This window comes from Gymnogyps californianus, chromosome 16 (assembly GCF_018139145.2).
Source record: "Gymnogyps californianus isolate 813 chromosome 16, ASM1813914v2, whole genome shotgun sequence".
Lineage (NCBI taxonomy): Eukaryota > Metazoa > Chordata > Aves > Accipitriformes > Cathartidae > Gymnogyps > Gymnogyps californianus.
The window spans coordinates 12,222,926-12,247,539 of NC_059486.1; the positions used below are offsets into that span (position 1 = coordinate 12,222,926).

Genomic DNA, 24,614 nt, shown 5'->3' on the forward strand with positions numbered 1-24,614 from the left:
TCTAGCATATTTTATTATACACGAGAACTAGGCAAATTAAAATTCTCAGTTGAGTATCACATTTGCACACTCAAGGCCACCTCCTTAGGCCCCGTCGAGGCTTAGAAGTCACACTTGTTTAAACTCAGCTCACCCTTTAAACGAAGTTAGTTAAACTAGCACAAATTCTCATAGTTTTCTTCACGCAATTTATTTCAATTTAGCTTTAACCTCTTTGTAGCTAATCCAAGCTGAAGAGAAATACATCTGGTTTAAAGGGAAATAAATGTGCTGCCAGAGAAGTTAATTACGATTGAGTTCTTGGGGTGTAGCCACCCACTTGCTGAACTGCCACGGTCTGTGCCTGTCCCAGTCCCATCATCCAGACGCCCACAGGACCAGCTGCACCAGGTAGGTCCCATCAGTTTAAAATCCACTGCAAAGGAAGGAAACACAACTCCACGTCCATGAGCTCCTAACACACGCCTTTTCCTGGGCAATGAAAGAAGCTGCAGACGCAGGCAGAGATCATGAGAGGTAACAGCGTTATAAACAGACTGGGACTCTCCTTCTCTGGCTGCTCTAGAAAGGAGAGCCTGAGATAAACTCTGATTTTTAGAAAGGGAAAAAGCCCATCATGCTAAGCTGGGGCTTAATTAAAATGAGGCTGTTTGAACATGACCCAAGAGGTCTTGTCCCCATTGAAGAGCAATTTATCCCTTAAGTGAGACTAGGTTTTGCATATAGCTTCCAAAACGTATTTTTCAAAGTACCAAAGCCAAACTGAACAGGCATCTCCCAGGAATGGGCATTCAGCTACAGACTCCCAAACATCACAGCATGCAAGGACTGCAGAGCAAGGAGCACCGCCGTGACCTCCGCCTCCAGCCTCGCTTTCTCCTGCCCCAGACACACACATCCCCATCCGTCCACTCTCAAATCTTCACACTGCTACCGATTTCAGCTCTCCTCTTGACCAGCTCTTACTGCTCAGCTTAGAGCTTGCTCTTGTAAAACAGACCCCTCCTTCAAAGGGTGGTCTTTGAGCCATTTTCCATAATACCGCATCCAGGGCTTTGGAGAACAACGTAGTATAGCCAAGCCATGTTTCTAACGGCATGCAAATCATACAATGAGAAGAAATACTCTCCTATTCCTTGGCAAAACACAGGCTGTAGATCAACAGGCTAGAAATGTTGGAAACAATCTCTTTGTAAAACTGAAACAGAAAATACACAGGAATATACCCACCAGCGGGACTGTTACCCTGCAACAACCAATTCTTAACTTCCTTTAAATCACTACAGAAGAGGGAACAAAATTGAAAAAGGGATCTTTTTTTAAGCAGACTTTTCATTAGTGATGTGAACCTCTACACATATACTTTAATATGCTATTGTAAACCAATTAACAATCCTGGAGATGATGTTTTTTCCAAGGGACATTATCCTTTCAGCTGGAATCTCATGCTGAATGCTGATAAGCCTCTTGAACTTTGCAAAACCACTTGTCAAAAGTAGTAAGATGAGAATTCGTTAAGGTCTTCTAATTAAGAAGTACAAGGTCCAATTAAGCTTTCACTAATGTGCTACATAACACAGTTAAACAATGGCATGCCAAGGATTTTCCCACCCCCACCAGCACTGTTTTATCACTTAAGTTCATCTCCGACCAGCGGTTTGGAAGAATTTCTCCGGCCATCAGAAGCAATGATGAGAAATTGTGTGGACAGCTGCAGCCTGCTACATTAATACTTTGGGACATCTTATTGTTCTGCAACTGAAATTGTTCTGAGACACTCTTTGACTCACTAATAGCATTTCAGAGACTGCTTCCCTCTCCTTTGCATAACATTCACTCCCACTTTGCACACAGATCATGTAGAGCAAGATGCTCAAACCGATGTTGATTATCTCATTATTTGAATCTAAAAAAGGCCCCTAATTCCCAGCAAAGAAAATATGTGTGCTCTCATCAGCTCTAAGGCTGCCATACTGGACTGTGGCCATGCTTCACAGCAATTCGTACCCTGATTTTATTTCTGGAAGAATACAGTGTACGACATCTAGCTTCCTCTTTCTACAGAAGATATAGAAGAAAATTAAGTTGCATCTTGTTGCTGTCTAAGACCTGAATATTTAAAAGCTAAAAATATCCTCCTCACGAAGGGAGAAAGATGAACCAAGCATTTTTGGATTTATCATCTCAGCTCTGTAGGACACAAGATCCAGCCAGTAGACACACCCATCAGGAAACCAGTAACAAGCTAAAAGATTTAGCTCGGGAAAATTGCTCAATGCAGAGCTCAAAAGATCACCTGTAGGAAGACCAAAGCCTTCACATGTACTGAAACGTCTCTGATCAGAGTCTCAAAGGTGGACAGATGTTAAGTGCTCAATAAAGTGACCCACTAGAAGAAAGGGAAGTGTAGAAACAGAGAAATGAAGCGTTATTCAAAAGAACACTTCTTCCAAATCAGTGTCTGTTCCATGCTCTGACCCAAGCACCAGTACATCAGGCAATTTCAAATACATGAGTTGACAAACATGTCTTTCCCACCTCACCCAAGCTCTTGTCCCTCTGAGCAGCAAGGAGACAAATGACAGAATTTAAGGGCCTGATCTCGTGCCGCTCCTGCGCTGTGCTCCACCAGCAGCCTTCTCCAAAGGTCTCACGTTCACAGAAGTGCTCGCTATCCATGAACCTTCTCCGCCCTCTACGGCCTGTTGAGCGCCCAAGATTCACACACTATCTAGGAAGGTATTTAATAACTCAGTCTTGGTATTTAGCCCCTGGTGTGTGCCAGCTGGAGCTGCACTTACCAACACAAGGACTATGGCAGCACTTGCATCCAGGGGATGATCATTCCCAAACATCTTCCACAAAGATTCACTTGGACACCATCTCCCTGCCAGAGCATTCCCTGCAGACACTGGTTTTCCCAAAACCAAAACCCTACAGTTTTGTCTCAAGAACAAACTGGTACGCTGGTACTCCTTACTAATGCATTTTAAATATTATTTTAACACCCATTTACCTGTGTGACTGACTGCTCTGCCTTGTAAATGATATCCTTTTAAATATGTATGCATTAAACTGAAAGACAATAATGGCCCCAGGGAAGTTGCTTTCCATCAGGCAATTACCTGTGTTTTTAAAATCACTGAATAAGTAACTCACACAACCAATTTCTCTTGCACATAACAATAAACAATTTTATCAGCTATGCCCTGCTTGGGCTGTTGTGTACCAGCTCATTTTATTTCTCTGAGAACGACCACTAACCAGGGAAATTAATTGAAATCATAAGGTAGTGGGAGGGGGAAGTACACGCTGTAACAGGAGCTGACAAAAGCACATTTCTAAAAGGGGAGTGATAAAACTCCGTCTCTCAATGAGTCAAGGGCAAATGGGCTGATTCCATCACATAATTTAACAGTCACTCTCAAATTTGCAGAAGACTGAGAAAAGCACCTAGCAAAGTACCTCGGCTCTGAATTTCCTTGCCGTTGAGCATTTATGTCAGAGCTTAGCGCAATTTCCAGAACTAGCTCTATTTGCGTGCCACACCTGCCACTAAAACCTGCATATGTAACTGTCCAGGCAAAACACTGTGAACCCCGAATTACAAATAGGCAACGAAAAGTGAAGGGGGCTACACATTCAAGGTACAACTAGTTACACGCTGACAGCCCTAAGGCATCGAGTCTTTCTGGATAAAAACAGCCGAGGTAGGTCAGCACTCCATCAGCTCAGACACATTCTGCAAGGGCTACCCAGCTTACGCCTTAGGAGCACCACAGAGCCGTGGTACTCGGCGTTTTTGCTGCTAACACTACAGTATCAGGAGCTGCGCTACCACGCCAGACCTTATCATTGGAGCCAAGTGTCTGGGTGCAACCAGTTTGCAAGGACCCCCTTGAAACCAACCTTGACCACAACTACTTTATGCCCAAGCCCTGGAAAGAACACAGCTAGTTTATAACCTGGGATGGGAAGCAGAAAGAAAATGACGTTCTCTGCTTTTCCTTTGCAAACTGTGATGACTTTAGCTCCCTGCTTTCGTGCCAGTGATATTTTGAACTATTCCAGACTGGATGGAGTACAGCCATGCTCACAGCTCCATGGCAGTATGCAAAGAAGTGGGTCACTTACACTACAGGTAAGCAAAGACAAATGCAAGTTGGATGTTTGGAGGACAGGATTTGGAACGGGAGGAGCTGCACTCAGGAAGTCCGGACAGTGTTCCCAGCTCTGGCACAGCCTCCTTTCAAGTGCAAGTCACTTCACGGCCTAAGGTAAGTACCCACTTATCTCTCCTCCTCCCTGGATTTCCACGAGCTGTCGGCATCCAGCACTTTGGAAACTCAGACCCTGGAAACCAGGTGAGGCACAGAAAGGTCATTTGTCTGCACAGTGCAGTTCCCACCACCCATCAAGGCTTTCTGGCTATACAGTCATTTTCAGTACATAGCTCAATATATAAATACACCTATTTTTTTGTTTGTAACTATAGTCTGGGAAAAGCTTCGCAACATCTGACATTTGCAAGAGATCAAATTATATCCATTAACAAGATCTTCTACAGCGCTTCCAGCAGGATAAAGAATTAAAAAAGCAGCCTCGAGGCATTGTATATGTTCTTAATGTATCTGTGCTTCTAAACTATCTTTAATTAATGAAATATCCCAAAATTACTTATTAATAAGGATCTGTGGGCTTTGTAAACTCCCGACATTTTGCATGAATTAAAGAACAATATAATGAAGTTTTAATGAATACAAAGTCACAGTTAATGTAAAATTTATACATAGCATGCCAGAGGGGAAAGGAATTTAAAAGTACTTTTAATCATAGGTTATTGGCAGCTGGATAGCTCATTTTTACACTTTTCTAATGGGTGCTTGGTATTTATATTATCACATTTATCATGCCAGCATGGTATATCATCTGACTTGGTACAGTTCAGAAAGTCAAATGGAGACCAGCTCATTTAAAGCCTCATTTGCTAATGAGGCATTTCTGCATCCTGCAGTGAATGTGGAGCTGGTGTCCACCATGACTGTGTTCTTTTGATTCAGTCATAGACCACCTGAGAGGGGCCACTCCTCAGCTGCAGTTAGAGGCAGTTTCACTCTTACTCAATTATTAGCAGCAATATTTGACATATTCTACAACAGCCTTCAGCTTACTGGAGCTAGGAAGCTGAGATCTATCACAGGGTGGAAGATACACATACAATAAACTTTTACTAGCTGCAGCTAAACATGAGCATCTAGATTTTGCCCTAAGTAATGGAGTACGCACCTTTCAGTGCACAGATCTATCCCTTTTAGCAACATTAACGTATCGCAACCTGCAACTTCTTCCTGTACTGACACAAGGCACATTTTCAGCATACTTTCTTCCACTCCTGTTCACCTGTGATCTTCTCAATGAGCCAACCATGCATACATAACTAACAGCAATGTTTTACTTGTCCTGGGCTCTGCATAAGAAAACAGGATAAAACTTTCAGAGAACAATAATTTTGTAGTGGAGTGGACTTGGATTAAAACCGTTAAAATCAGTAACAAATTAAGCTAAAAATGATTCCATGACACCGAATCAAAAGGAAAATAAAAATAAGACAATAACTGAGTGAAAGTTGAAACAGATGTAATATATTATATATATATATAAAGAATCAATTTTTTAATTAACTCTTTATCAATGCTGAATGCATTCAACACAATTGTAAGTACATCCATGATTTTAATGCATTAAATACTTAACCCACAAAATTCAAATAGTGCAGGAGATACTGAATGCCAGAGGTTCGGTACAACTACTGCAACTGTATTTTATGAAAAACAAAACAATGTTTTAGTGCTTCCATTTTACTGTTTTAGTATGCTCATTACAGTATTTTTCCCTTTATAAACTGGAAGGATACAGAGCTAGAAAACATTTTAGTCTTTCACTTTCAACATGACATTTAGTAAAAAAGTTACAAAACCATCAGCTTTTAATAAACGAACACACTGGAATTCTTCAGCTAACGTAACACGGGATTGTTGCCTTATAGCCAATAAAGAACTTCAAAACAAGGAAGCAAAATGCTGTCTTCAACTGCAACGATGTTAATCCAGAGTAATGACAGTAAATTCCATGGAAATAACCTGGAGTTACACCAGGAATAAGGAGGAGGTGATTGCTCCCTCACCTTCTGAACACCCCCAGAAGTCCATCAACTAAAAGCTTGAAACAATAGGAAGGTGTCCTGGTTTACATCACAAAACGAAGCAGCAATTACCTTCAAGGGTACCGTGAGATCTCTCAAGACTAAAATTGTTCTGAGTCAAGTCAAATGGGTTTAGTGCATTATGATTTGGCTTTATAAAAACATTTAAATGCACACTACATATATAACACTCATATTTCGCAGTCAAGTAGTTAAAATCACTGTATATTCCTTACAGGTGACTGAAACACATGGATTGAAAAAATGTTGCTAAAAATCCAGTTTAAAAAAAACAGAAAGCAAACGTTTTTTGAAAGAAATATTCTATTTGCAACTTAACTTATGCTATTGGTGTTCCCATTTGATGGGCTGCTGATGCAAATTAACAAGAAAAGATGCACTCATATATATATAAAAATCAAAACAGGCAAGTTCCTCCTTCCAGGCTGGAAAAAACTCCAAGATATATGGCATATTTAACCAATAAAAGGGAGCTAAGCTTTACCCAAGCCTTTCATAATGCACTTAATGAAATATTTTTTCTTTTAAAAGAACCACTGGTATTAAATAGAGCTTTTTCTTTACATACAGTTTTGGTATATACAAAACAAACACAGAACAAAGACAGATGCAAAAAAACCAAACAAGTGACTTCAGAAGTTCTGAAGCTCAGGAATATTTTGGTACAGGTCCAAAGTCTCTGGGTTTGAGAAAGCTCCCCGCTGCTCAACTTCTTTCCCTGCAATTATTTGCTTCACAGCTACTTCCACTTTTTTCCCATTTATTGTATACTGAAAAACAAAACCAGCAATGATAAAATTACACTTTTCATGTAGTAGCTTTATGGCAATATTCATAAAACCCCCCACCAACCCCAGAACTCAATCAAAATTTAGCACAATGTCTTCCCTTCTGTGTTACACTTGAGGCACCAGAATCTTTCTTCTGAAAACCACTTGAAGAGTAAGTGGAATTCAAAGGAGAGTTTATGTGTGATTTTAGTTTATTATTGCTATTTGGTAATACTGTGAGAACCCAATCAAGCTCCAACTTAAACCAATGAAACCAGATCAGAATCATGGTATAAACACTAAAAATCTTTAATGCGTTATGTTCTGACACATCCAATTTTCAAACAATTTTTAATTTTCTAAGGGTGGGCTCAAAAAACAAAGCCCAACTCCGTTGGGCTTTGGGAGAAGAAACCCATGACTTTTGTATCTTAAATGGACAGTCTTTTTCTAATAGGGTAGAGTGAAACACGGAGCTTAAATGGTCCTCTACATTTAAATGTTTCAAAACAAACCATAACAAACAGAGGCTTCACCTCCACTTATGAATCACACAAATTCTATTACATTGTGTTACTCTAAAAGTAAGGACATTGCAGAAATAAAACCCTAATTCTTCTCTTCTTGGGATGAGACCACTAATTTCTGACTAGTAAAGTACGGTAAGGAAGAACTACTCCAATGTTAACAGGAACTGTCAAGGCTCATTTTAAATTATGATCTTTGCTTTTATAGGCACCAAGGCTTTAATACCACCTTCCTTGGGCTGGTACCACTGAGAAGTTTTGGGGGATGCCAAGTTTGAAAAGCTGATCTCCAAATATCTCATTAGTCTTGTCTGTCTGCTCTGGGAACAGAAACCGCACTTGCTTTACTACTGAATCTGCGGATCGAGGAACCCAGGTTGTTCCCGGCCTCCAAAGCCACTGAAACTCCTGAACTCCAGGCACCACCATTTTTCATTAGAGATCGTTCAGAGCCAGGCTAAATAATCCTCAACTCAATACATTCTTGCAATATTGATCTTGATACTAAATCAAACTTTTCATTATTAAAACTACTGAAGTCATGTGTAACCCTACCCTCCTGAACCACCTTCCTCAACCACTCTTCCTCCTCAACAATTAGCAACCTAATTTTCACAAGTGCTCAGAAACCAGAACACCTCAGTGGCCTGCAAGGGAACTGCCCCCTTTAAAGATCAGACAGACTGTTCAGCAAAGCACGTTTGATTACTTTAATCAGTAAACACCTTGCAGATGATGACCAGAATGCTTATCTGGTCAGGACAAGACTAGAAAGATTTGCACTAAGAGTTTGCAGTATGTTTTTTAACACCTGGATATGTCATTAAAAGCCATGCTTTGTATTACTAAAGTCCTAATCACTTCAACACAGCTATACTATTTCTACCAGTATACAGTCAGGATTAGACTGTATTTTCCGATGAGGATTCAAATACATTTCTAAAAGTAGCGGAAAAGAGAAAGGTTTCCCTTCCAAACAAAACTTTCAAAGAAAGATGGGAGACAGCTTTGATCACTTTAGCACTGGCATATTTACCTGAAAGGTAATTAAAAGTCAGTCAACTGTAAATGCCGTCAAAGTGTGAACTAATTAATGATCTAAGCAGGCTTTCCTGAGGGGCAGCCCATCACAAACACCTCACTGCCATCAACTTCATGCTGTACATTCAGGTGATTTACGTGGTTTACAAGTTCCACACTTCATGCAGAAGCTGAGTTGCAGCAAAGAAAATCTAGACTTCACCATTTAACAGGTGCAGGGGATTTTACACTCAAAGAATACATTTTGAGCCAAGTAGTATTTGCCAACAGTGGCCTGAAACAGAAGTAACTCAACAGATCAGAACCAGATCGCTGCGTGCACTATGGAGGCTGGCAATCCTAAACCCTAGACCACTTTCACATAGAAACATACATTGGCAGCAAATGGGTATCGGAATATCTAACGATTGGTCTGAAGACTCAAGTCTTTTCTCTAGGCGCACTCAAGTCTGCAAATGGACTCGAGACAACTACACTCTGCAGCCCCATTCTACTGCTCATAGACCTGTTGAGAAGACTCTAGCATCGGAGAGGACTATAAAAAACAGGCATTCCAACTAAAGAGTTCATACAGCCAGGAAGAGCACTGTAGAGTAACGCAGCTCCAGAAAACTGAGCATGCAGAACCTTTAGCTATACAAATTTCTCTTCCCCTCCTCTTATAAGCACAAAGATTTTATTTTAGTTATTGCTACAGTTAAGATAGTTATAGAGCTACATTTAAGTGGCTAAACAGATGTAAAAGTGAAATGGTTTACAAAATGATTTTATAAATTTGCTCAGTGCTCTCAGCTTTCATAAGAATGTCACTCGAAACAGGAAAACAAAAACAAAATAAGCTTATGGGTAGCCAGAAAAGCTAGTTAAATTACCTTTTTAATATTTTCCTTTAAAAGGCTTAAGTATATATTACTGAGAAAATGCAACACATTTATAAACTGAGAACAGGCATTTTTAGGTATTGTTAAAAAACAAAAACATGCTTAGCTGAAAAGGAGATGAAATGATGTTGCTAGGCAACATAGACAAACTATTTATAAAGCTCGAATACACTTTTGAGATGCTAAAACTTCCACGCATGTGGGTTTGAAGAGCAATGACAACTGCTCCTTAATTACTATTCAAGGTGACAAAGAAAAAAGCAGGCAGCATTTTTCATGACATACCGGAATGCCTTTGGTTTCTAGAATGAGGCTTGGAACATGCCTGGCAGAAAGCGCTATACGTATTGCATCTCGCATTCTTTTCACCAGATCCTCGCTGAACACATGGTTTAATGCCATCTTCAGGAAGAGTATCACCCTCTCCTCCCCATCTTTGTTGTACTGAGGGACACAGAGGCTATCGGAAACCTCCTCAAAGGCTTCAACTGAAAATAAAGGAAGAGTCCTTATTAGCACTTGCATTTGTATATTATTCTGGATGCAAATTTTTTGTGCTTGCACCGAAAGAAATATCACCTCCCCTAGAGCTGCAAAGACAAAACAAGACATCCTGGCTAGGTTATTCTACAACGAGCTTCCCCTCTGGGTGCTCTGAAATTTTAACTCCTGCTCAGGTGAAAATCCAGGTTTAAGGACCATTCATATTTAAGTCCTGGACAAAAAAAAAATTCCTGTAACTTTTGGGACAGATAGCAAGCTTTTACACTAAGCCATTTTCTTTGGCTTTCCTCACAATCCCCACTGCTGCATAGACAGAAAACTAACATGCCTGATCACATAAGAACAAGGAGAGGCAACAAGTCCTTAAGTCGCAGATTAGCACCTTTGCAGGCACACAGTTTCACCACCTTTCACAAGACAGACCTTTGAAATAAGAAGCACAAGCTCAAGAACTTCTTCTAATTATTAGGAAAGATAGAATAAAACCAGTGTCAAGAGCTTGTCTTGGGGGAAAACAAGAAAAGCCTCAGAAGGAAGGTATTCTCTTATAAAACTGCATGATATAATTAGTCTGTAAGGCCTTATATGAAAGCAACATCTTAGGGAGAACACATCTCGACTAGTCATCTCAGCCCTACAGATACTTCAGGAAAGCAACCAATTTCAAGTCTACAAAATAGAATTTTACTGTTAATGCTAATATGCTCTGTACTGTCTTTCATTTGAAAAATTGCACGTCTTTTATTACTTAATCCTTCCAAACACCTTTATAATGCTTACATTTCAGATTTAAGGCAACAATGTCATAGCTGAAAGAGGTGGAAAGTTAATTTCATACCTATGTTATAGATTTCAGAACTTCCGAATCTTACTCCATTTGGATTTAATGTACCATCACTGAAAGTCACACACAAACAAAACAAAGAAGCATTAAAATGTGATTAGATTTTGACGAAAAGAGAAAAATTGATGCAATTAACCAAGTCTCTCTACATTTCATGCAGTGAATATACAGTCACATTAGAAACAGAATTTTAAAAGAATTTGATTGAAAAAGGCATTTTGCTCATTAAAATGAAGTTGTACAGAGAACCTCAACATTATTCATTCACCTTTCCTAGTCCCTCCCCTTTCCAGTAGGCTACAGATACAAACATATACCACTGATGACAAAACAGACCAAGAATCTTAGTACTCCATCACATTGCAATTGCATATCATTACTTTCCAGTCTCCTACAGCTGGAACTTGTGTTTCATATATAGCAGCCTCACACCATATGTCTGTTGAGTAGTTCCATTTGTGACAATGCCAGACACAGCTTCAAGGCACTCAATTTTGTTTCAAACAGCAACTTTTAAATGCAAGCAGAAAGTTTAGCCACAATTGTGATCCTGAATGTCTATGATCACTAACACAAGCGCAACTTAATACCTGACCTTCTCTAATTAAATTTTGCTGTAAAGCAAGTCAATGGCAAAGCCAAGACCAGAAGACAAGTTTCCTGATTCACCACCTTGAACGTGCTGCGCTCTCAATTTGAACGCTTATAGCTGATCATTATAAACCATGGAACACAAAACCAAGTCCAACGCTGTCTTGTGTTCACATATACAAAAGTGGAGTAGAACTTTGAAATGGGCTCCCTTCCCTCTAATCCAGCTGCTCTGATTAATTTAAGGGTTGAAATCCACAATACTGGATTTAACAAGACAAATATAAAGCTAACAGGCGTGATGGAGAATCATGTACATTATGCTCTAAGGTGAAGTTTGCAAATTTTAACACTTGTTAACTCAGAACACTTTCACCAAAATACTATACCTGCGACCCAGCATGACAATTCCTCCTGTCTTGGGATTAATTTTGCAGTAATCACCATGGGCCCAAACACCTATTAGAGAATGACAGAGGTTAAGCAGCTCATTTCTTATTCATCCAGTCATGGCAGACATTTGTATAGCTCAACTCACATTAACTTAGTAAATACATACAAAATATAACATATCAGATACACTTTGAACACTACCCACAGCAAATGTAGCAGTACTTAACTACGCAAACAATCCACATTGCATTTACTACAAAGAGCTAGCACACACAAGAGTAGCTCACACATTAGGATCAAACCCTAGGTTATCTTCTGATTGCTTGTTTGCATGACTATACAGCATCCTTTAGAAAACAGATGAATAGCTGCTCTGAACACCACATTTTGAGGAAACTGGAAGAATCTTCCACAAAAGTAACAATACTCCCACCAGTCTTTCTTGATCCACTTTTATGATATACAATTCTGTGCAAGAAGCTTCCTGGGCTTGCACAATAGGTCTCAACAATTCCCTAGAAAGCTTATGTGCTTAATGTTCTTGATTCGTGTTAGTGTAAAATCAGATTTGACTTTTCAGAGCTGAAATAACTTCTGTATTATTTTTAACATTGATATCGCAACAGCAGCCTGCCACAAACAGAAATACGAGCCAATTCGACGCAAATTTTTCTAAAGAAAAAACAAATCTCAATTATTTGCACATGCATGTGCACATAAGACCATTTTCTAACTTAACTATTACAAACTTACGCCCATTTACAAGGAAAGACAGAAAAGGGGTTTCAGACAGAACCTCTGGACCACAGTGATGTCAGTCTAACAACTGTCACAGATTTTTTTTTTCCATTTATTGTTGTCAGGCTTACATGCAGACTGCAACTTCCACATTCCCTCAATTTTCCTATATGATTATCTCCTGCTGCATGTCCGGACTTCTCTTGTGAATCCACTCTGTATTGCTGCTATTTACAAAAAAAGCTTCCATCTCCAAAAAGAAGCAACTGGAGGTCCTGCTCCTATAAAAGCCCCCACCCAGTAGGCAGCAGGGAGTTCAGCATCGCTGTGCCACATAAGCAAGAGCTCTGGATGAGCAGAGTACTCCACAATTACTAGGAAGAAAGCCTCTGGCCCTCAGTGCCTGTTCTTTTACTCTTACCACCACTGCAAGACTGTATGAATGCAGAATATGCATGTCTGAGGCTACATATACTTAAACCTCATGCTAATGAGGTGGCAGGTCCCTTAGGATTCACTCCTCCAGCTAGGTAGGAGCAGTCTGGCAGAGGTGCAGTAGCACTCATTAATGCACGATTGCTCCCTGACCTATTCAGCACTTTCATTTCACACTCATGCCAAGCAGTCTATGTCTGCACTACAGATTACCAGGCTGTTACAGTCCTATCTGCCTAATGAGTGCAGGAGCAAAATGGGACTGGAGCTTTCCAGAGATTCTTATTAAATTGATTTGGATCCATATTCAAAACAAAGCACTAGGAAACAGAGAGTGAGATATTATGAAACATGTCGTGGAGTTCTCACCCTGGAAATCTAGATTCAAAGCTGCACCTGCCTATCACTGGGCAAGAATAAACCTGTACCTTCCTAAGAGCAGCAATACAATCTATATCCTTGGTCAGTTTGAGCAATATCCAAAGCCCTTCATTACATACCTGGGAATTTTGAAAAATAAGCCTTCCTGTATTTGTTTCCATTCTCATCGTTCCAGAAGTGCGTAGGCTGACAGGGAATAGGCTTGGTACAAACCAGCTCTCCACTTTCACCCCAAACTGGTTTTCCTGTTAACAAAGAAAGCGGTATTTTCTGCATTTCCCTTCTGTAAACAATAGAGTACCAAAGCAAAGAGCATCTACAGTTATTACTTACATGCCAGATGCTGATGTAGATATGAGATAAGCTGTGACTGGTGGTCTTAACAGCTTGTGTTCAGTTCCTAAACTCATCCTTATCTTAACCTCAGTAACTTCAGGAGAGTTACACCACAGGATGGAAGCCAGCCGGGCATCCACAGCAACATAGCTAATTAGCACGCACACCAGAGGCTAGAATGTGGCCTTGATGTGCTTTAGCAAAGTAATGGAAAAGGAGGGCCTTTTTACACATTGATTATCTTCACTAGAGTCCTGTATGATCCAGATCAGATGGATCCAGATGAAGGTTTTGTGGAATGTGTTTCCAAAGTGAAATCACCCATTTAACAGCTGACTGTTTACCCATCTGATGAATGGAACTTAAGGGCATATAACTACTGTGTTTCATAAGTGTGCATAATATTTTGGATAATGGTTACCTTCATCATTCCATGCTTCTACAGCCATTCCAAGATTTCTGGCCTGAATTTCTCCTTTGTAAACTGGAATTGTAACATTCTGACCCATGAAACATGAAATTATATCTGTCCCACCTACAATAAAGAAGTCCATTTAGAATACACAGTACTTTTTGGAAAAAGCAAAACTGAAAACTACAGAAGAACTCTAGAACAGCAAACTGCCACCTTTGCCAAATGCTTCTGATCCACATTAAGCAGAAAAGAATAGACAGTATTATCTAGGATGTTATGTGACTTTTATAAAAAGAAGGTTTCTTTTCTTACTTTATATGTCTTTTTATATGTGTACGCCCTTCATGCAGAAATATTCCTTAAGGCATAACTTTTTCTTCCAACAGTTTCTTTAGTCTCATTTAAGGAAATTTCCATTTATATGAGTGTAAGAAAATAAACAGGCCCTATTTTACAGACTTAGATATTTAAGATCACTTAGAAATGTTTTCTTGTTTGTTTTCATTAGTTTAAAGTTACCAGTCAAGCTATTCCCCTCAATATTTACTTAGCTTTTATATCTTGTTCTCATTAGCACAGGGGTGAGCAGCGGGGGGGAGGGAGAGGGGAGCCATGCCTATAGGATGAACAATTATCTTAATAAAAATAGATACTGTCAGAGTGCTTACTTAACTGGAGTATTCATAGTCTTTCTAGGACTTCAAGGAAGTAGAATTATAAGACATGAATCAATCATGTTAGCTCTACTCAAAAATAGTCTTCTGCATTTGAGACTATTAATGTCTACAGTAGCAAGTTCAAGATTCAGCACTACTCTTACTAAGACCAGAGTCAGAGGTGACTTCAGCAGCAGAATAGTCAGACTTGAAAAATCAAACTAAACTGAGTTAAAAAGCCCTTTGAAAAAGTCAGTCCTCATTACAAAGCAGAATGAGGAGTTCTGTGGTAGACCTTATGTGAATAGAAGTTGCCTCAGCTAGCACTCCTCACAACAAACTGCACAGTATGTGGGCTTGATATTTCTCTAATTATATAATTTACAAAAAAATCTGTCTGCAGCGCCAATTACTTGGCACAAAAGAATTGAAATGGGAACATGGAAAAACCTCTCCAAGAGGTATTTTCTGCTGAAGTCAGCTATTTGCAGAACAGTATGTTCTGTAGGTTAATAGACTCTTTTCTTGATCTCACCCTGCTACCCCTAAGGACAGCCAGTCAAAATAAATGATCCTACTTAAAAAAAAAGCTAAAATCCAAAACATCCACCATGTCAGAAACATTCCACCCAAAAGCCTTTGAGTGTACGAGCTTCATCGTGGCACACTGAATTATGCAGAAAATCTCTGCACTAAAAAGACAATTAATTCCAGCTTAACTATAACCGAGCCTGAATGATCCAAGGCTTAAGCTTCCCAAATATACAGCAGCAAACACGCAAGAAGGAAATGCACAGGCAATGAACGGAATTAGTAAGATGCCTGCAGCATAAAAGCATCACCTGAAATGGATCCCAGGAGGACACTGCTTTTTATGTGTTTGTAGACATACTCAAAGCTTTGAGATTTGAGCGGTGATCCTGTAGACAGTATAGTGTGGAGTGTTTGGAGATTGTGAGTTTCACCTTAAAAAGAAGGAAATCAACAAAATAGGTTAAGGTAGAAATTTTACAAGAGCTTGTAATTATTTATCACTACAATCCAGAATAATTACATAAAGGACTTTGTGACAAGATACAGGACCAGAACCTGGAGAGGAAAGGTAGGAGGGAGGATAGAAGGGATTCAATAGCTTTTTGAAGCTTACATGGTTTTAAATTTTTCTCTTCTAGCACAGCCAGCCACTTTGCACCCGTTCCAAGGATGGTGATCCTAGAGGGAAAAAGTTTAAATGTTTTGCATATTTAAATATGCTAAGATTCTAAAGACTTGCAATTCCCACTGCAGTAAGCAGAGGCTGTTAGACGCTCTGTACATTGATTAGTCAAGCAATGCAGTCTCTTAAAGCTTTCTAAGTGCAAGGCACATCCTTCTGAGCAATCAAAATTAGTCAGATCACATGTAATTTCTGCAGCTTTGAAACTTTTAATTCTATCTTTAAATATTAAGCAAAGCTTTCCCACCTCGTGGAAAACATTCACTTTCATGTACAGGAATTCATAACTGCAGAACACTCCAAAGACATCACAAAATGTTACAATGTTTACTTCATTAATGGGCCATAATTGCCACTAAGCTGTTTAACACAAAACTGCTGCCTTGTTACACTCTTACATATAAAAATTTTGCCATTTCAGGGCACAGTTTAACAAAGAATACTTCACTCGGAAGACAGCAGCCAGTGATTTTCTCTTAGATACCTGTTCAGTTTCCACTGATGAAAGTCTGAGTTGCAGGTGCCTAACTGAACATGAAGTTTGGCCTAGCTAAGTGAACAATTGAATTCCGCCCTTGCAAAAAGTGTATTTAGAGCTCTCCAATACAACATAATTAAAACTTGAAACAAAGGCTGTACCCCTTCCCTACTCTATCGATGGAAGTGCTAGTTTAATGTTTCTGCTGACTTCCAGGAAATCCTCTTCCCTGCCTTCTCCTATTTTATATTACAGCAATAAACTCCCTCAAGAAAACGCAGAGAGACAGATAAGGGATACAGTCTGAGTGCACAGAACATGGGCAATACATACATCAGTAGAACTTAAAATAAGATCCTGCTATCTTTGCTTTTACTCCAAAGGCAAGATGGAAGGTAGAACAGCTCTTGAATACAGTTTCAGACAGAGAGAGGGCTATTTCAACACTATCAAAAGGGGATGTCTTCCTTTGCCATTTAGGTGGATGACAGTTACTGAGAGGCTGCCACCTCTTCGGTAGGGACAGGCCATTTGCACAAACACATCAGCACACAGAGTAATTTATCAGGTACATGAGAACAGCACCGTAAGAGCCCACAGAAGTATACTGCTCCTCCAGTTATGTACCACAATCATGTGAACTATTTTTTTACTCTTGTGTAACATCTTACTTTCCTTCCATGCTTCAAATTATTGCTTATTTTACAGTTAGAATACGTAATGCTTCTCTGTTTATTTTTAAGCTCTTTGACACTTCCTCTACAGCACATGTAGAGCCTAGTCTCCTATTATTTCCTTCCAAATGCTATATAATTGGTGGCTGGTGACTAAATACAGCTCACTTGAACAGATCTTTAATTGATGTCCACTCGAGTAATTTTTGTCATGCAGTATGAGGTATCTTGATGATACTATAAGAATATGCTATCTGAAGGAAAGTATGGTGCATCTTCAGAGAAGTAAGGTAGTCTTAACATGTTGAAGCCTTTTTTTTAAATATGTAACATATGACTGAGTTGGGAACAGACTGCATTATGAAGTACCACACAGATGGCCACCGCTTTTAGCACCAGATTACAAAAAGTGAGACATGCAGACACATTTCAGTTATCTTCACTTACTTTTGGCATGTAGAAACAATGCTTAAAAATAAGCCGTGTTATTTCTCGATTCTAAATTTTTGCCTGTTGTTCTACTGGGCATTTTTTTGAGGGGTGGGAGGCATCTTAAGTTTGTGGTCTTGTTTTGTGTTGTTTTTTTTTTTTACTGGAAGCATTCTGACTAGGCATTAACCTTCAATTGTAATAGCCAGAGACAAAATGTCAGTCTTTAAACATTAAATGTCACAAAAAAAGAGTGAAGTTTAAATTATTAATTATCAAGAGTCAGAAAGTGAATCTTTTGGCATCCTCTTTCCACCACAAATGAATTAATTTTAATTATCAGTTCAAAATGACACTTACTATTTTACCAGTAATATCATTCAGATCTACTCCTTACATCCAGTTGGCAAAATAGGAAAGTTACCAAAAAAAAAAAAAATCAAAGTTTAACCAGTGTACAAAGCTAAATACCACCACAGGATTTTACAGGTGTTTATCTGATACCTGCCATTTCTCTAGGCTTCGAGAGAGGGCACTGTGAGCATTTTTAGGGACAAAGAACTGTGTAAAACAATTAACAAACAGCTCGACAGGGAGAATTAGGCATTATAGATTAAAAAGCAAAATATGAAAATATAAGCAACCCTGCTGAGCCTTTCCAGTCAATTTATGCGTTCAAGTCAAAGTGCTATATTGAGTCTTATGTTGAGCTACTTGAAATAAAGGATTCTTGTTTTCTAAGTTCTGAGTGTGCTGAGAAATTACTCTTCAGATTGCTCCCAATTACTGCCTTCTGAAAAGGCTGCTCTTGAAAACTGACTATTGAACCAAAATTCTTTGTTTGCCTGGAATCCAAATACTTGACTCAAATTTGAAACAATCAGCTCTGTCTCTTCTGCTCTCTCTCAAAGTGTTTTAGTACAAAATTTTAAAAAGTAGTTCCACTCAAGGCTGAGCCAAAGGATAAACTATGTCATGCTACATACTAGTTTCTGACCAAGGGAATGACACTTTTAATGAGGTTGCTTGTATGTGGTCATCGTAACAGAAGCAAAGACCATTATCCTTCCATTTAATCTTATTTACATACCCTAGTCTGTCAGTCAAGTCCCAGAGCACATTTGGTGATGGAATTAGAGGAGATCCGTCGTACAGGACCACTGAAGCTCCTGTAGCAAGTGCAGTCACTAGCCAATTCCACATCATCCAGCCAGTCTGGAAAAAAGAAAATACCTACATTAGTTTCTATCTTTGTCAGCTAGCTGTCTGCTTTTCTGGCAGCTCTATCACAGGATCAGGAGTGTTGCTTGCTGTCATATGCTGGTAGAGGAGCTACAGACAACTAGAAAATGAGAGACAGGTGTAGCTCTTGGCAGAATCATCTGGACCAAAGCATGCTCCCTGCCCTTATGCAAGAGGTGCCATCTTCCCCTCCTCTTTCCTTGCCCGAAGTTTTCCTGCTTTAAGAAACTGTTAAACCAACACCTGAGTTTATGCCCATCTCTGCTGATTATGTCTTCTTTCCTCCCCACCAAAACAGAAAGACATAACAGAAATTCTCATCTTCAGCATGGTCTAGCCTTGCATGAGGCAGCAAGGTGGAGCCTGTTTTGCAGGTGATATTGATGAGGCAGTGAGATCAATAAACCTAAGGGATTGTAAGAATCAATCCATTTTCCTCACTAATTAGATCAGAAACATTTAACATGGGTTTGACCTTTCATCAGAAAGGTCCCTGTTGCATTTTATTATTCCACCTGATTTTTTTAAACTCAGTTAAACAGGACAATCCCTTGCAGAACAAGAATTAAAAATACATTAAAATGTACTTGTAGATTTGTATGAAAAGCTGTCCCATCTATATAAGAAAAATATATTAAAGTGTTTTTAAAAATGCCTTAATAAGCCACACTTGCCGTTGTATAGTACATAATAATGTCATTGCTGGTCATGTTGCCATGAAGAATGTGTTCCTTCAGATGCTGTATTAGCGTACCCTGAAAAAACATAGTGAAAGAAAAAATAAGTTCACATAAATAAAAAGCAAAACTCTGACAGCACATTAAGACTTCAAAAAACTAATATTGTCAATACTTCACAGGATGTACTCCAGGATTAAAGGCAAGTATTTCCCTTAACCACAACTGAAGTAAATCCCAGGGCCTATCTACAGCAGCAGCAGCAATTGCATTCTCCATTTTCTCACATAATTTTTCAGCCTCTCTCATTAGACATCAGCAATTCCCTCTGCACATCACTTTTAATCCATGGAATAAATAACTTCCTTCACTTCCAACTCTACTTGGCCATCAGAGTTGCAGAGTATTCTGTGCAGGCTATAATTTCAACAGCATGCTTTTACCAGTCAGATTTTCCAAGAAGATAAGCCCTTTGACAGAATTTCATTTTCAGTATATCTAGGCAACTGGAAGGAATGAAGGACCTAGAGCTGCTATAAACTGCAGCAACTGCTATACATTAACACTATTTATCCAAACTATCTTATCTATTAACATCTAGGAAACAAAAGACCTAACTATACACATCTCTTGTAAACATTGAAGTGACTACCAACATGAAAAATCTCACTGCTCAAAGCATCAGTATTAATAATGTAGTTAAATATATTACTTCCTTTTCTCTTTTGTTGGAAATGCTGCTAAAGTACCTTTCTGATCATCATTAAAGCATGACTTGTTAGGATAAATAAATTTACAAACTACTTCATTAATTTGTCACTGCAGTGAAGTGACTTAATGTGGTTGATTTTAAAATAAAGATGGTTTTTGCATTTATGCAAGGAGTTATAGTGGAACTATTAAGAGCCTCATAAGCATGAAACAAGATTTATGCTGAAAGAAAATAGATTACAGATAAACATTTGAAATGAAAAAGGAGAGTCATAAATTGGGACATGCTTCCGGAGAAAAGGCAGAAAACATTAAATAAAAATAAAGGAGTAAATCTTATTTTCTCTTTGTAGCTCAAAGGAACCAGGTCTGAATTCACCTGCCGCTGTTTGAATACACTAAGCTGTCACAATGCTGCCACCTAGCTATAGCTACCATTATCTACATTTAAAAATTTTTTAAAAAAAACTTTCAGGATTTAGAAACACTGTGTCTAACTTAATTGTTAAGGTTGCCAAAAGAATTGCAGGTGTTAACATAATTATTCCATTTATAAAAGTAAGCACATTGCCCCTGCAGGAGAATCTGAAAGAGCCACACAAAAGAGTGAAATTAAAAGTCAAATTCAATTAAAATAAATATTGGCTTTCTTTTTCCTTCATTTAGTTGTTGCTATTTCACAGTTTTGGAACCAAAAGGAAATTTTTAAACACTGACTTTAGGTAGAGGCTATGAACTATTCCCCTGCAAAATGTGGTAAGTCTCAGTCTGGAAACAAAGGTATTGTGGTAGAAGGCATAGCTGTTCTAAAGAGCTTACAGCCCAAGATGCTCTCTCAAGTTTATTTATAGGACTTGTTTATTTATAGGACTTGTACGACCCTCAAAATAAATCCTAAGCATTTAGCATTTCATGACACAGATCTGGCAGCTGATAAAAACTTACGGGTCTGCTTGTCTTCATTGGGCTTAACATACGGCTAGTAAAGTGCTGAGCATCTGGAGTGTCAAAAAATCAGTAGGCACGGCTGCTCCTGAGCCACACTATCAGCACGTAAGGGACCAGTGCTAAGCGGTTACGTAGCTGAGAGAGAACAGCTACTCATGGTTGCTGGTCCTGGTCTCAAACCAGCAGAATTCTCTATACAGCGTTCACAAAGAGTCCGAGCACGAGAAAATCCTCAGAGTGACTTGCCTACAGTTACACCTGAAGTCTGTAGCAACGCAGCTATTTAAGCCCAGGTCTTGCGAGTCCTTAAGATGGATTGAAATGAACTGATTAGGATTTTATCAAAAAATTCCTTAGATAGTTGGAATATGGAATAACTGAAAAGGGGCCTGTATAAATGAGGTAAGAAGCAGAATCAATGTTTTTAGGACTTAAGAATAACAATTACTCACTAATGTTTTTCAAGTATTAGAAAAAACCCTCCAAATGTCTTTCTGTAGCACACCTAATTGTTCAATACAATACAGACCACAAAAATCTTACTCCGCCTGAGGCGCTACTTTTTAAATCATCTCCCATGACCTGGCTTCTTTTTCATTATTTACATGTTATTTCACTGTGTGTCAAGAAAACAGAGTGTGTGCAGAGAAAACAGACCAGAAACATACTGCAGAATTAGATAAACTGAGTTGTGAATTTAAAGTAAGCTGCCTATTAGCATCTGTAAGATCAGTACAGTAACAAAACAGCATTGAAGTGCGCTGCAAATAAGCAATAATTGAAATGTCTTTACTGAAATGTCATCTCTCCTTGGGTTTTTAACTATCAAAACCAAACTTTGGTTAATCTGAGGCTGGAAAATGAGACAAAGACCATGGGCTAATTCTGCTTTTGTTGAAATCAATGCGAATCCTCCTACTAATTACACTGGAAACAAGATTAAGCCAAGAACAAACAGAGGAACCCACTCAAGTGAGCAGAAGACATCTAAGAATTTCTTTGCATGGATTTTATTTGTAGGCCCTATTCAAACTGACACATACAAAGCATGCAAACCAAGTGTGCTGGTTTTGGCTGGGATAGAGTTAATTTTCTTCATAGCAGCTAGTATGGGGCTATGTTTTGGATGTGTGCTGGAAACAGTGTTGATAATACAGGGATGTTTTAGTTACAGCTGAGCAGTGCTTACACAGAGTCAAGGCCTTTTCTGCTTCTCACCCCACCAGCGAGTAGGCTGGGGGTGCACAAGAAGTTGGGAGGGGACACAGCCGGGACAGCTGACCCCAACTGCCCAAAGGGATATTCCATACCATAGGACATCATGCTCAGCATATAAAGCTGGGGAAAGAAGGAAGGGGGGGACGTTTGGAGTGATGGCATTTGTCTTGCCAAGTAACCATTACGCATGATGGAGCCCTGCTGTCCTGGAGACGGCTGAACAGCTGCCTGCCGATGGGAAGTAGTGAATGAATTCCTTGCTTTGCTTGCACACGTGGCTTTTGCTTTACCTGTTAAACTGTCTTTATCTCAGCCCACGAGTTTTCTCACTTTTACTCTTCTGATTCTCTCCCCCATCCCACTGGGGAGGGGAGTGAGCGAGCGGCTGGGTGGTGCTTAGTTGCTGGCTGGGGTTAAACCATGACACCAAGGAAGCCTCTGATGCAACAATTTGTTTTTAGGCCAGAGGTGTTAGCATCAGAACTTAAGGGGGGGGGGAAATCACCCTGCAACACAGGAACTACAGAGCTGCTCAGTGGGAACACAGAATCCTCATAAATAATATATCCTATTCAACAAACCATGACATTCTGTCCTACCCAGCAAGGATGAGTAGTCTGTACCAAAACTCTAAGGTAGCTCTATATGAACTGAAAAGATGATTCAGATGGAGAGCAGAGGCATGATTAAGAGCAAGCTAAGCAGCCATACAGATAACATGGGAAGAGAAAGAACTTTGCAACAGAGAAAAGTCCTGTTGTCTGACCTACCTCTGTGTTTTTCATCTCCCTACTGTTTATCATGCGTCACTGAACAAAACACCTGTCCTGTTTTTGCTAATCCATCTCTGCAAGTACTTAACCAGTCTAAAGCCAGCACAGCTTCAAAACAACTGTCAAACTTCAAAATTACCTCCTCCTTCCTTCTTCACAAACATAGGATTTGTGTCCCAAAGGGACCATTTTATATGTCACATGCTGCCTGGTATGATCTCCTATTGATAATATATAAAGCAGAGTGTTTACAGGCAGCATGAGATTTGTCTGTAGCTAAATCCTCCACTCCTTGCCATCAAAGAGAGGCAAGAATGTACTCACTATGGGTGTAACAAAGTGATCCTGCCCTCAGGCTACCTAGACAACTCTACAGCCAGTCTTGCAAGATGCCCATCCTGACTTTCAGAGCAAACAGCAGAAACAATAGACTCTGGCTAATAGTTGGGCAGTTTAATTTATACAAGTTGGTACAAATGTGCTAGACAACACATTCTGCCTGCTTTAAGGGGAAAAAGCTCTACCTTTTATTAAGGACTATACTAATGGCAGAGTTAAAGTTTCAACACTATGCCTGACTGCTGGAATCACTTCCTGAACTTTAAGTTGCCTACAACAACTTTTAGAACATGAATAGTAAATGGAAAGCGTGTGAGCACAGGTGATTTTGGCAGCAACATCATATATACCTTTAGTCACAACAAGACACTGCCTAAAGCAAAGCTTCCACACAAAGCAAAACCTACACCCAAAGAGACAGCTAACCTTCTGGCTTCCTTCCTTAAAGAAGATTGATGAGGATGACATGCTCTGAACTGATAAACATAGGAAGTAAAGTTTAAGGTCAAAAAATTCTAAGTAATAAAAACTGCGAGCTCCCTATGGGCCTCGACTTGACAGTGTCCAAAAATCAGTTCTAAGCACCCAATTCAAGTTCTTTGGCCTTTCTTCTACAAGTATCAGTCAGGCCAGTTCTACTACTGTTTTTGTGACTGACACTTGCTCCCAGGAAATAGCTGAAATCTGAAAGGTCTCCACACCAATCTCTAAACCAAATTATTTTATATCCTTATTAATCCATATTTGCTTTCAAACAGTCACTTACAAATAGAAAGTGTCATTGCAAATTACTGAAAAACTGTCAGCAGTCAATTCTTCCTTGAAGTACATCATGGTGTGGTACTGTTAAAGGAAAAATGTAACCGAGGTAGTTGAATATAGATAGTGCAGCTCCAGGAAGGAAGACATACCCCTGCTGAATGAACCATGCATTTTGGTGCCCCTGTTGTGCCTGATGAATACATGATAAAGAGAGGATGACTGAAAGGCAGCTGTTCAAACTCCAGCTGGGGTGCCTGGTCTCCTTTCCCAGTAGCAAGGAAGTCTTCTAAAAAGACACTGCATAAGAGGGGAAAAAAGGAACATTTCAAAAATTTTTTTGAAAGCACAGCCCCAGCCCATATATAGGATCACCTCTATCTAATAGCTCTTTTACAATAAGCTATATACTCAA

The 24,614-nt window shown here is 39.3% G+C and overlaps 1 protein-coding gene across 3 annotated transcripts in view; it reads right to left on the reverse strand.

The window, feature by feature from the left end:
• Positions 1–5,627: 5,627 nt before the first annotated feature.
• AACS (acetoacetyl-CoA synthetase) overlaps positions 5,628–24,614 on the reverse strand; it is a 44,241-nt gene continuing 25,254 nt past the window's right edge. Inside the window, exons 8-18 of one of the 3 annotated variants that reach the window (XM_050906481.1) lie at positions 24,352–24,499; positions 19,449–19,529; positions 18,623–18,747; positions 15,883–15,947; positions 15,578–15,700; positions 14,086–14,199; positions 13,448–13,573; positions 11,771–11,840; positions 10,785–10,843; positions 9,728–9,930; positions 5,628–6,993 (exon numbers count right to left, since the gene is read on the reverse strand). In XM_050906481.1, coding sequence (XP_050762438.1) covers positions 6,856–6,993; positions 9,728–9,930; positions 10,785–10,843; positions 11,771–11,840; positions 13,448–13,573; positions 14,086–14,199; positions 15,578–15,700; positions 15,883–15,947; positions 18,623–18,747; positions 19,449–19,529; positions 24,352–24,499 — 1,252 coding nt within the window. In that variant the 3' untranslated portion in view covers positions 5,628–6,855. The remainder of the gene's footprint in view (positions 6,994–9,727; positions 9,931–10,784; positions 10,844–11,770; positions 11,841–13,447; positions 13,574–14,085; positions 14,200–15,577; positions 15,701–15,882; positions 15,948–18,622; positions 18,748–19,448; positions 19,530–24,351; positions 24,500–24,614) is intronic. The other 2 variants (XM_050906482.1, XM_050906483.1) reach the window with 2 other exon arrangements.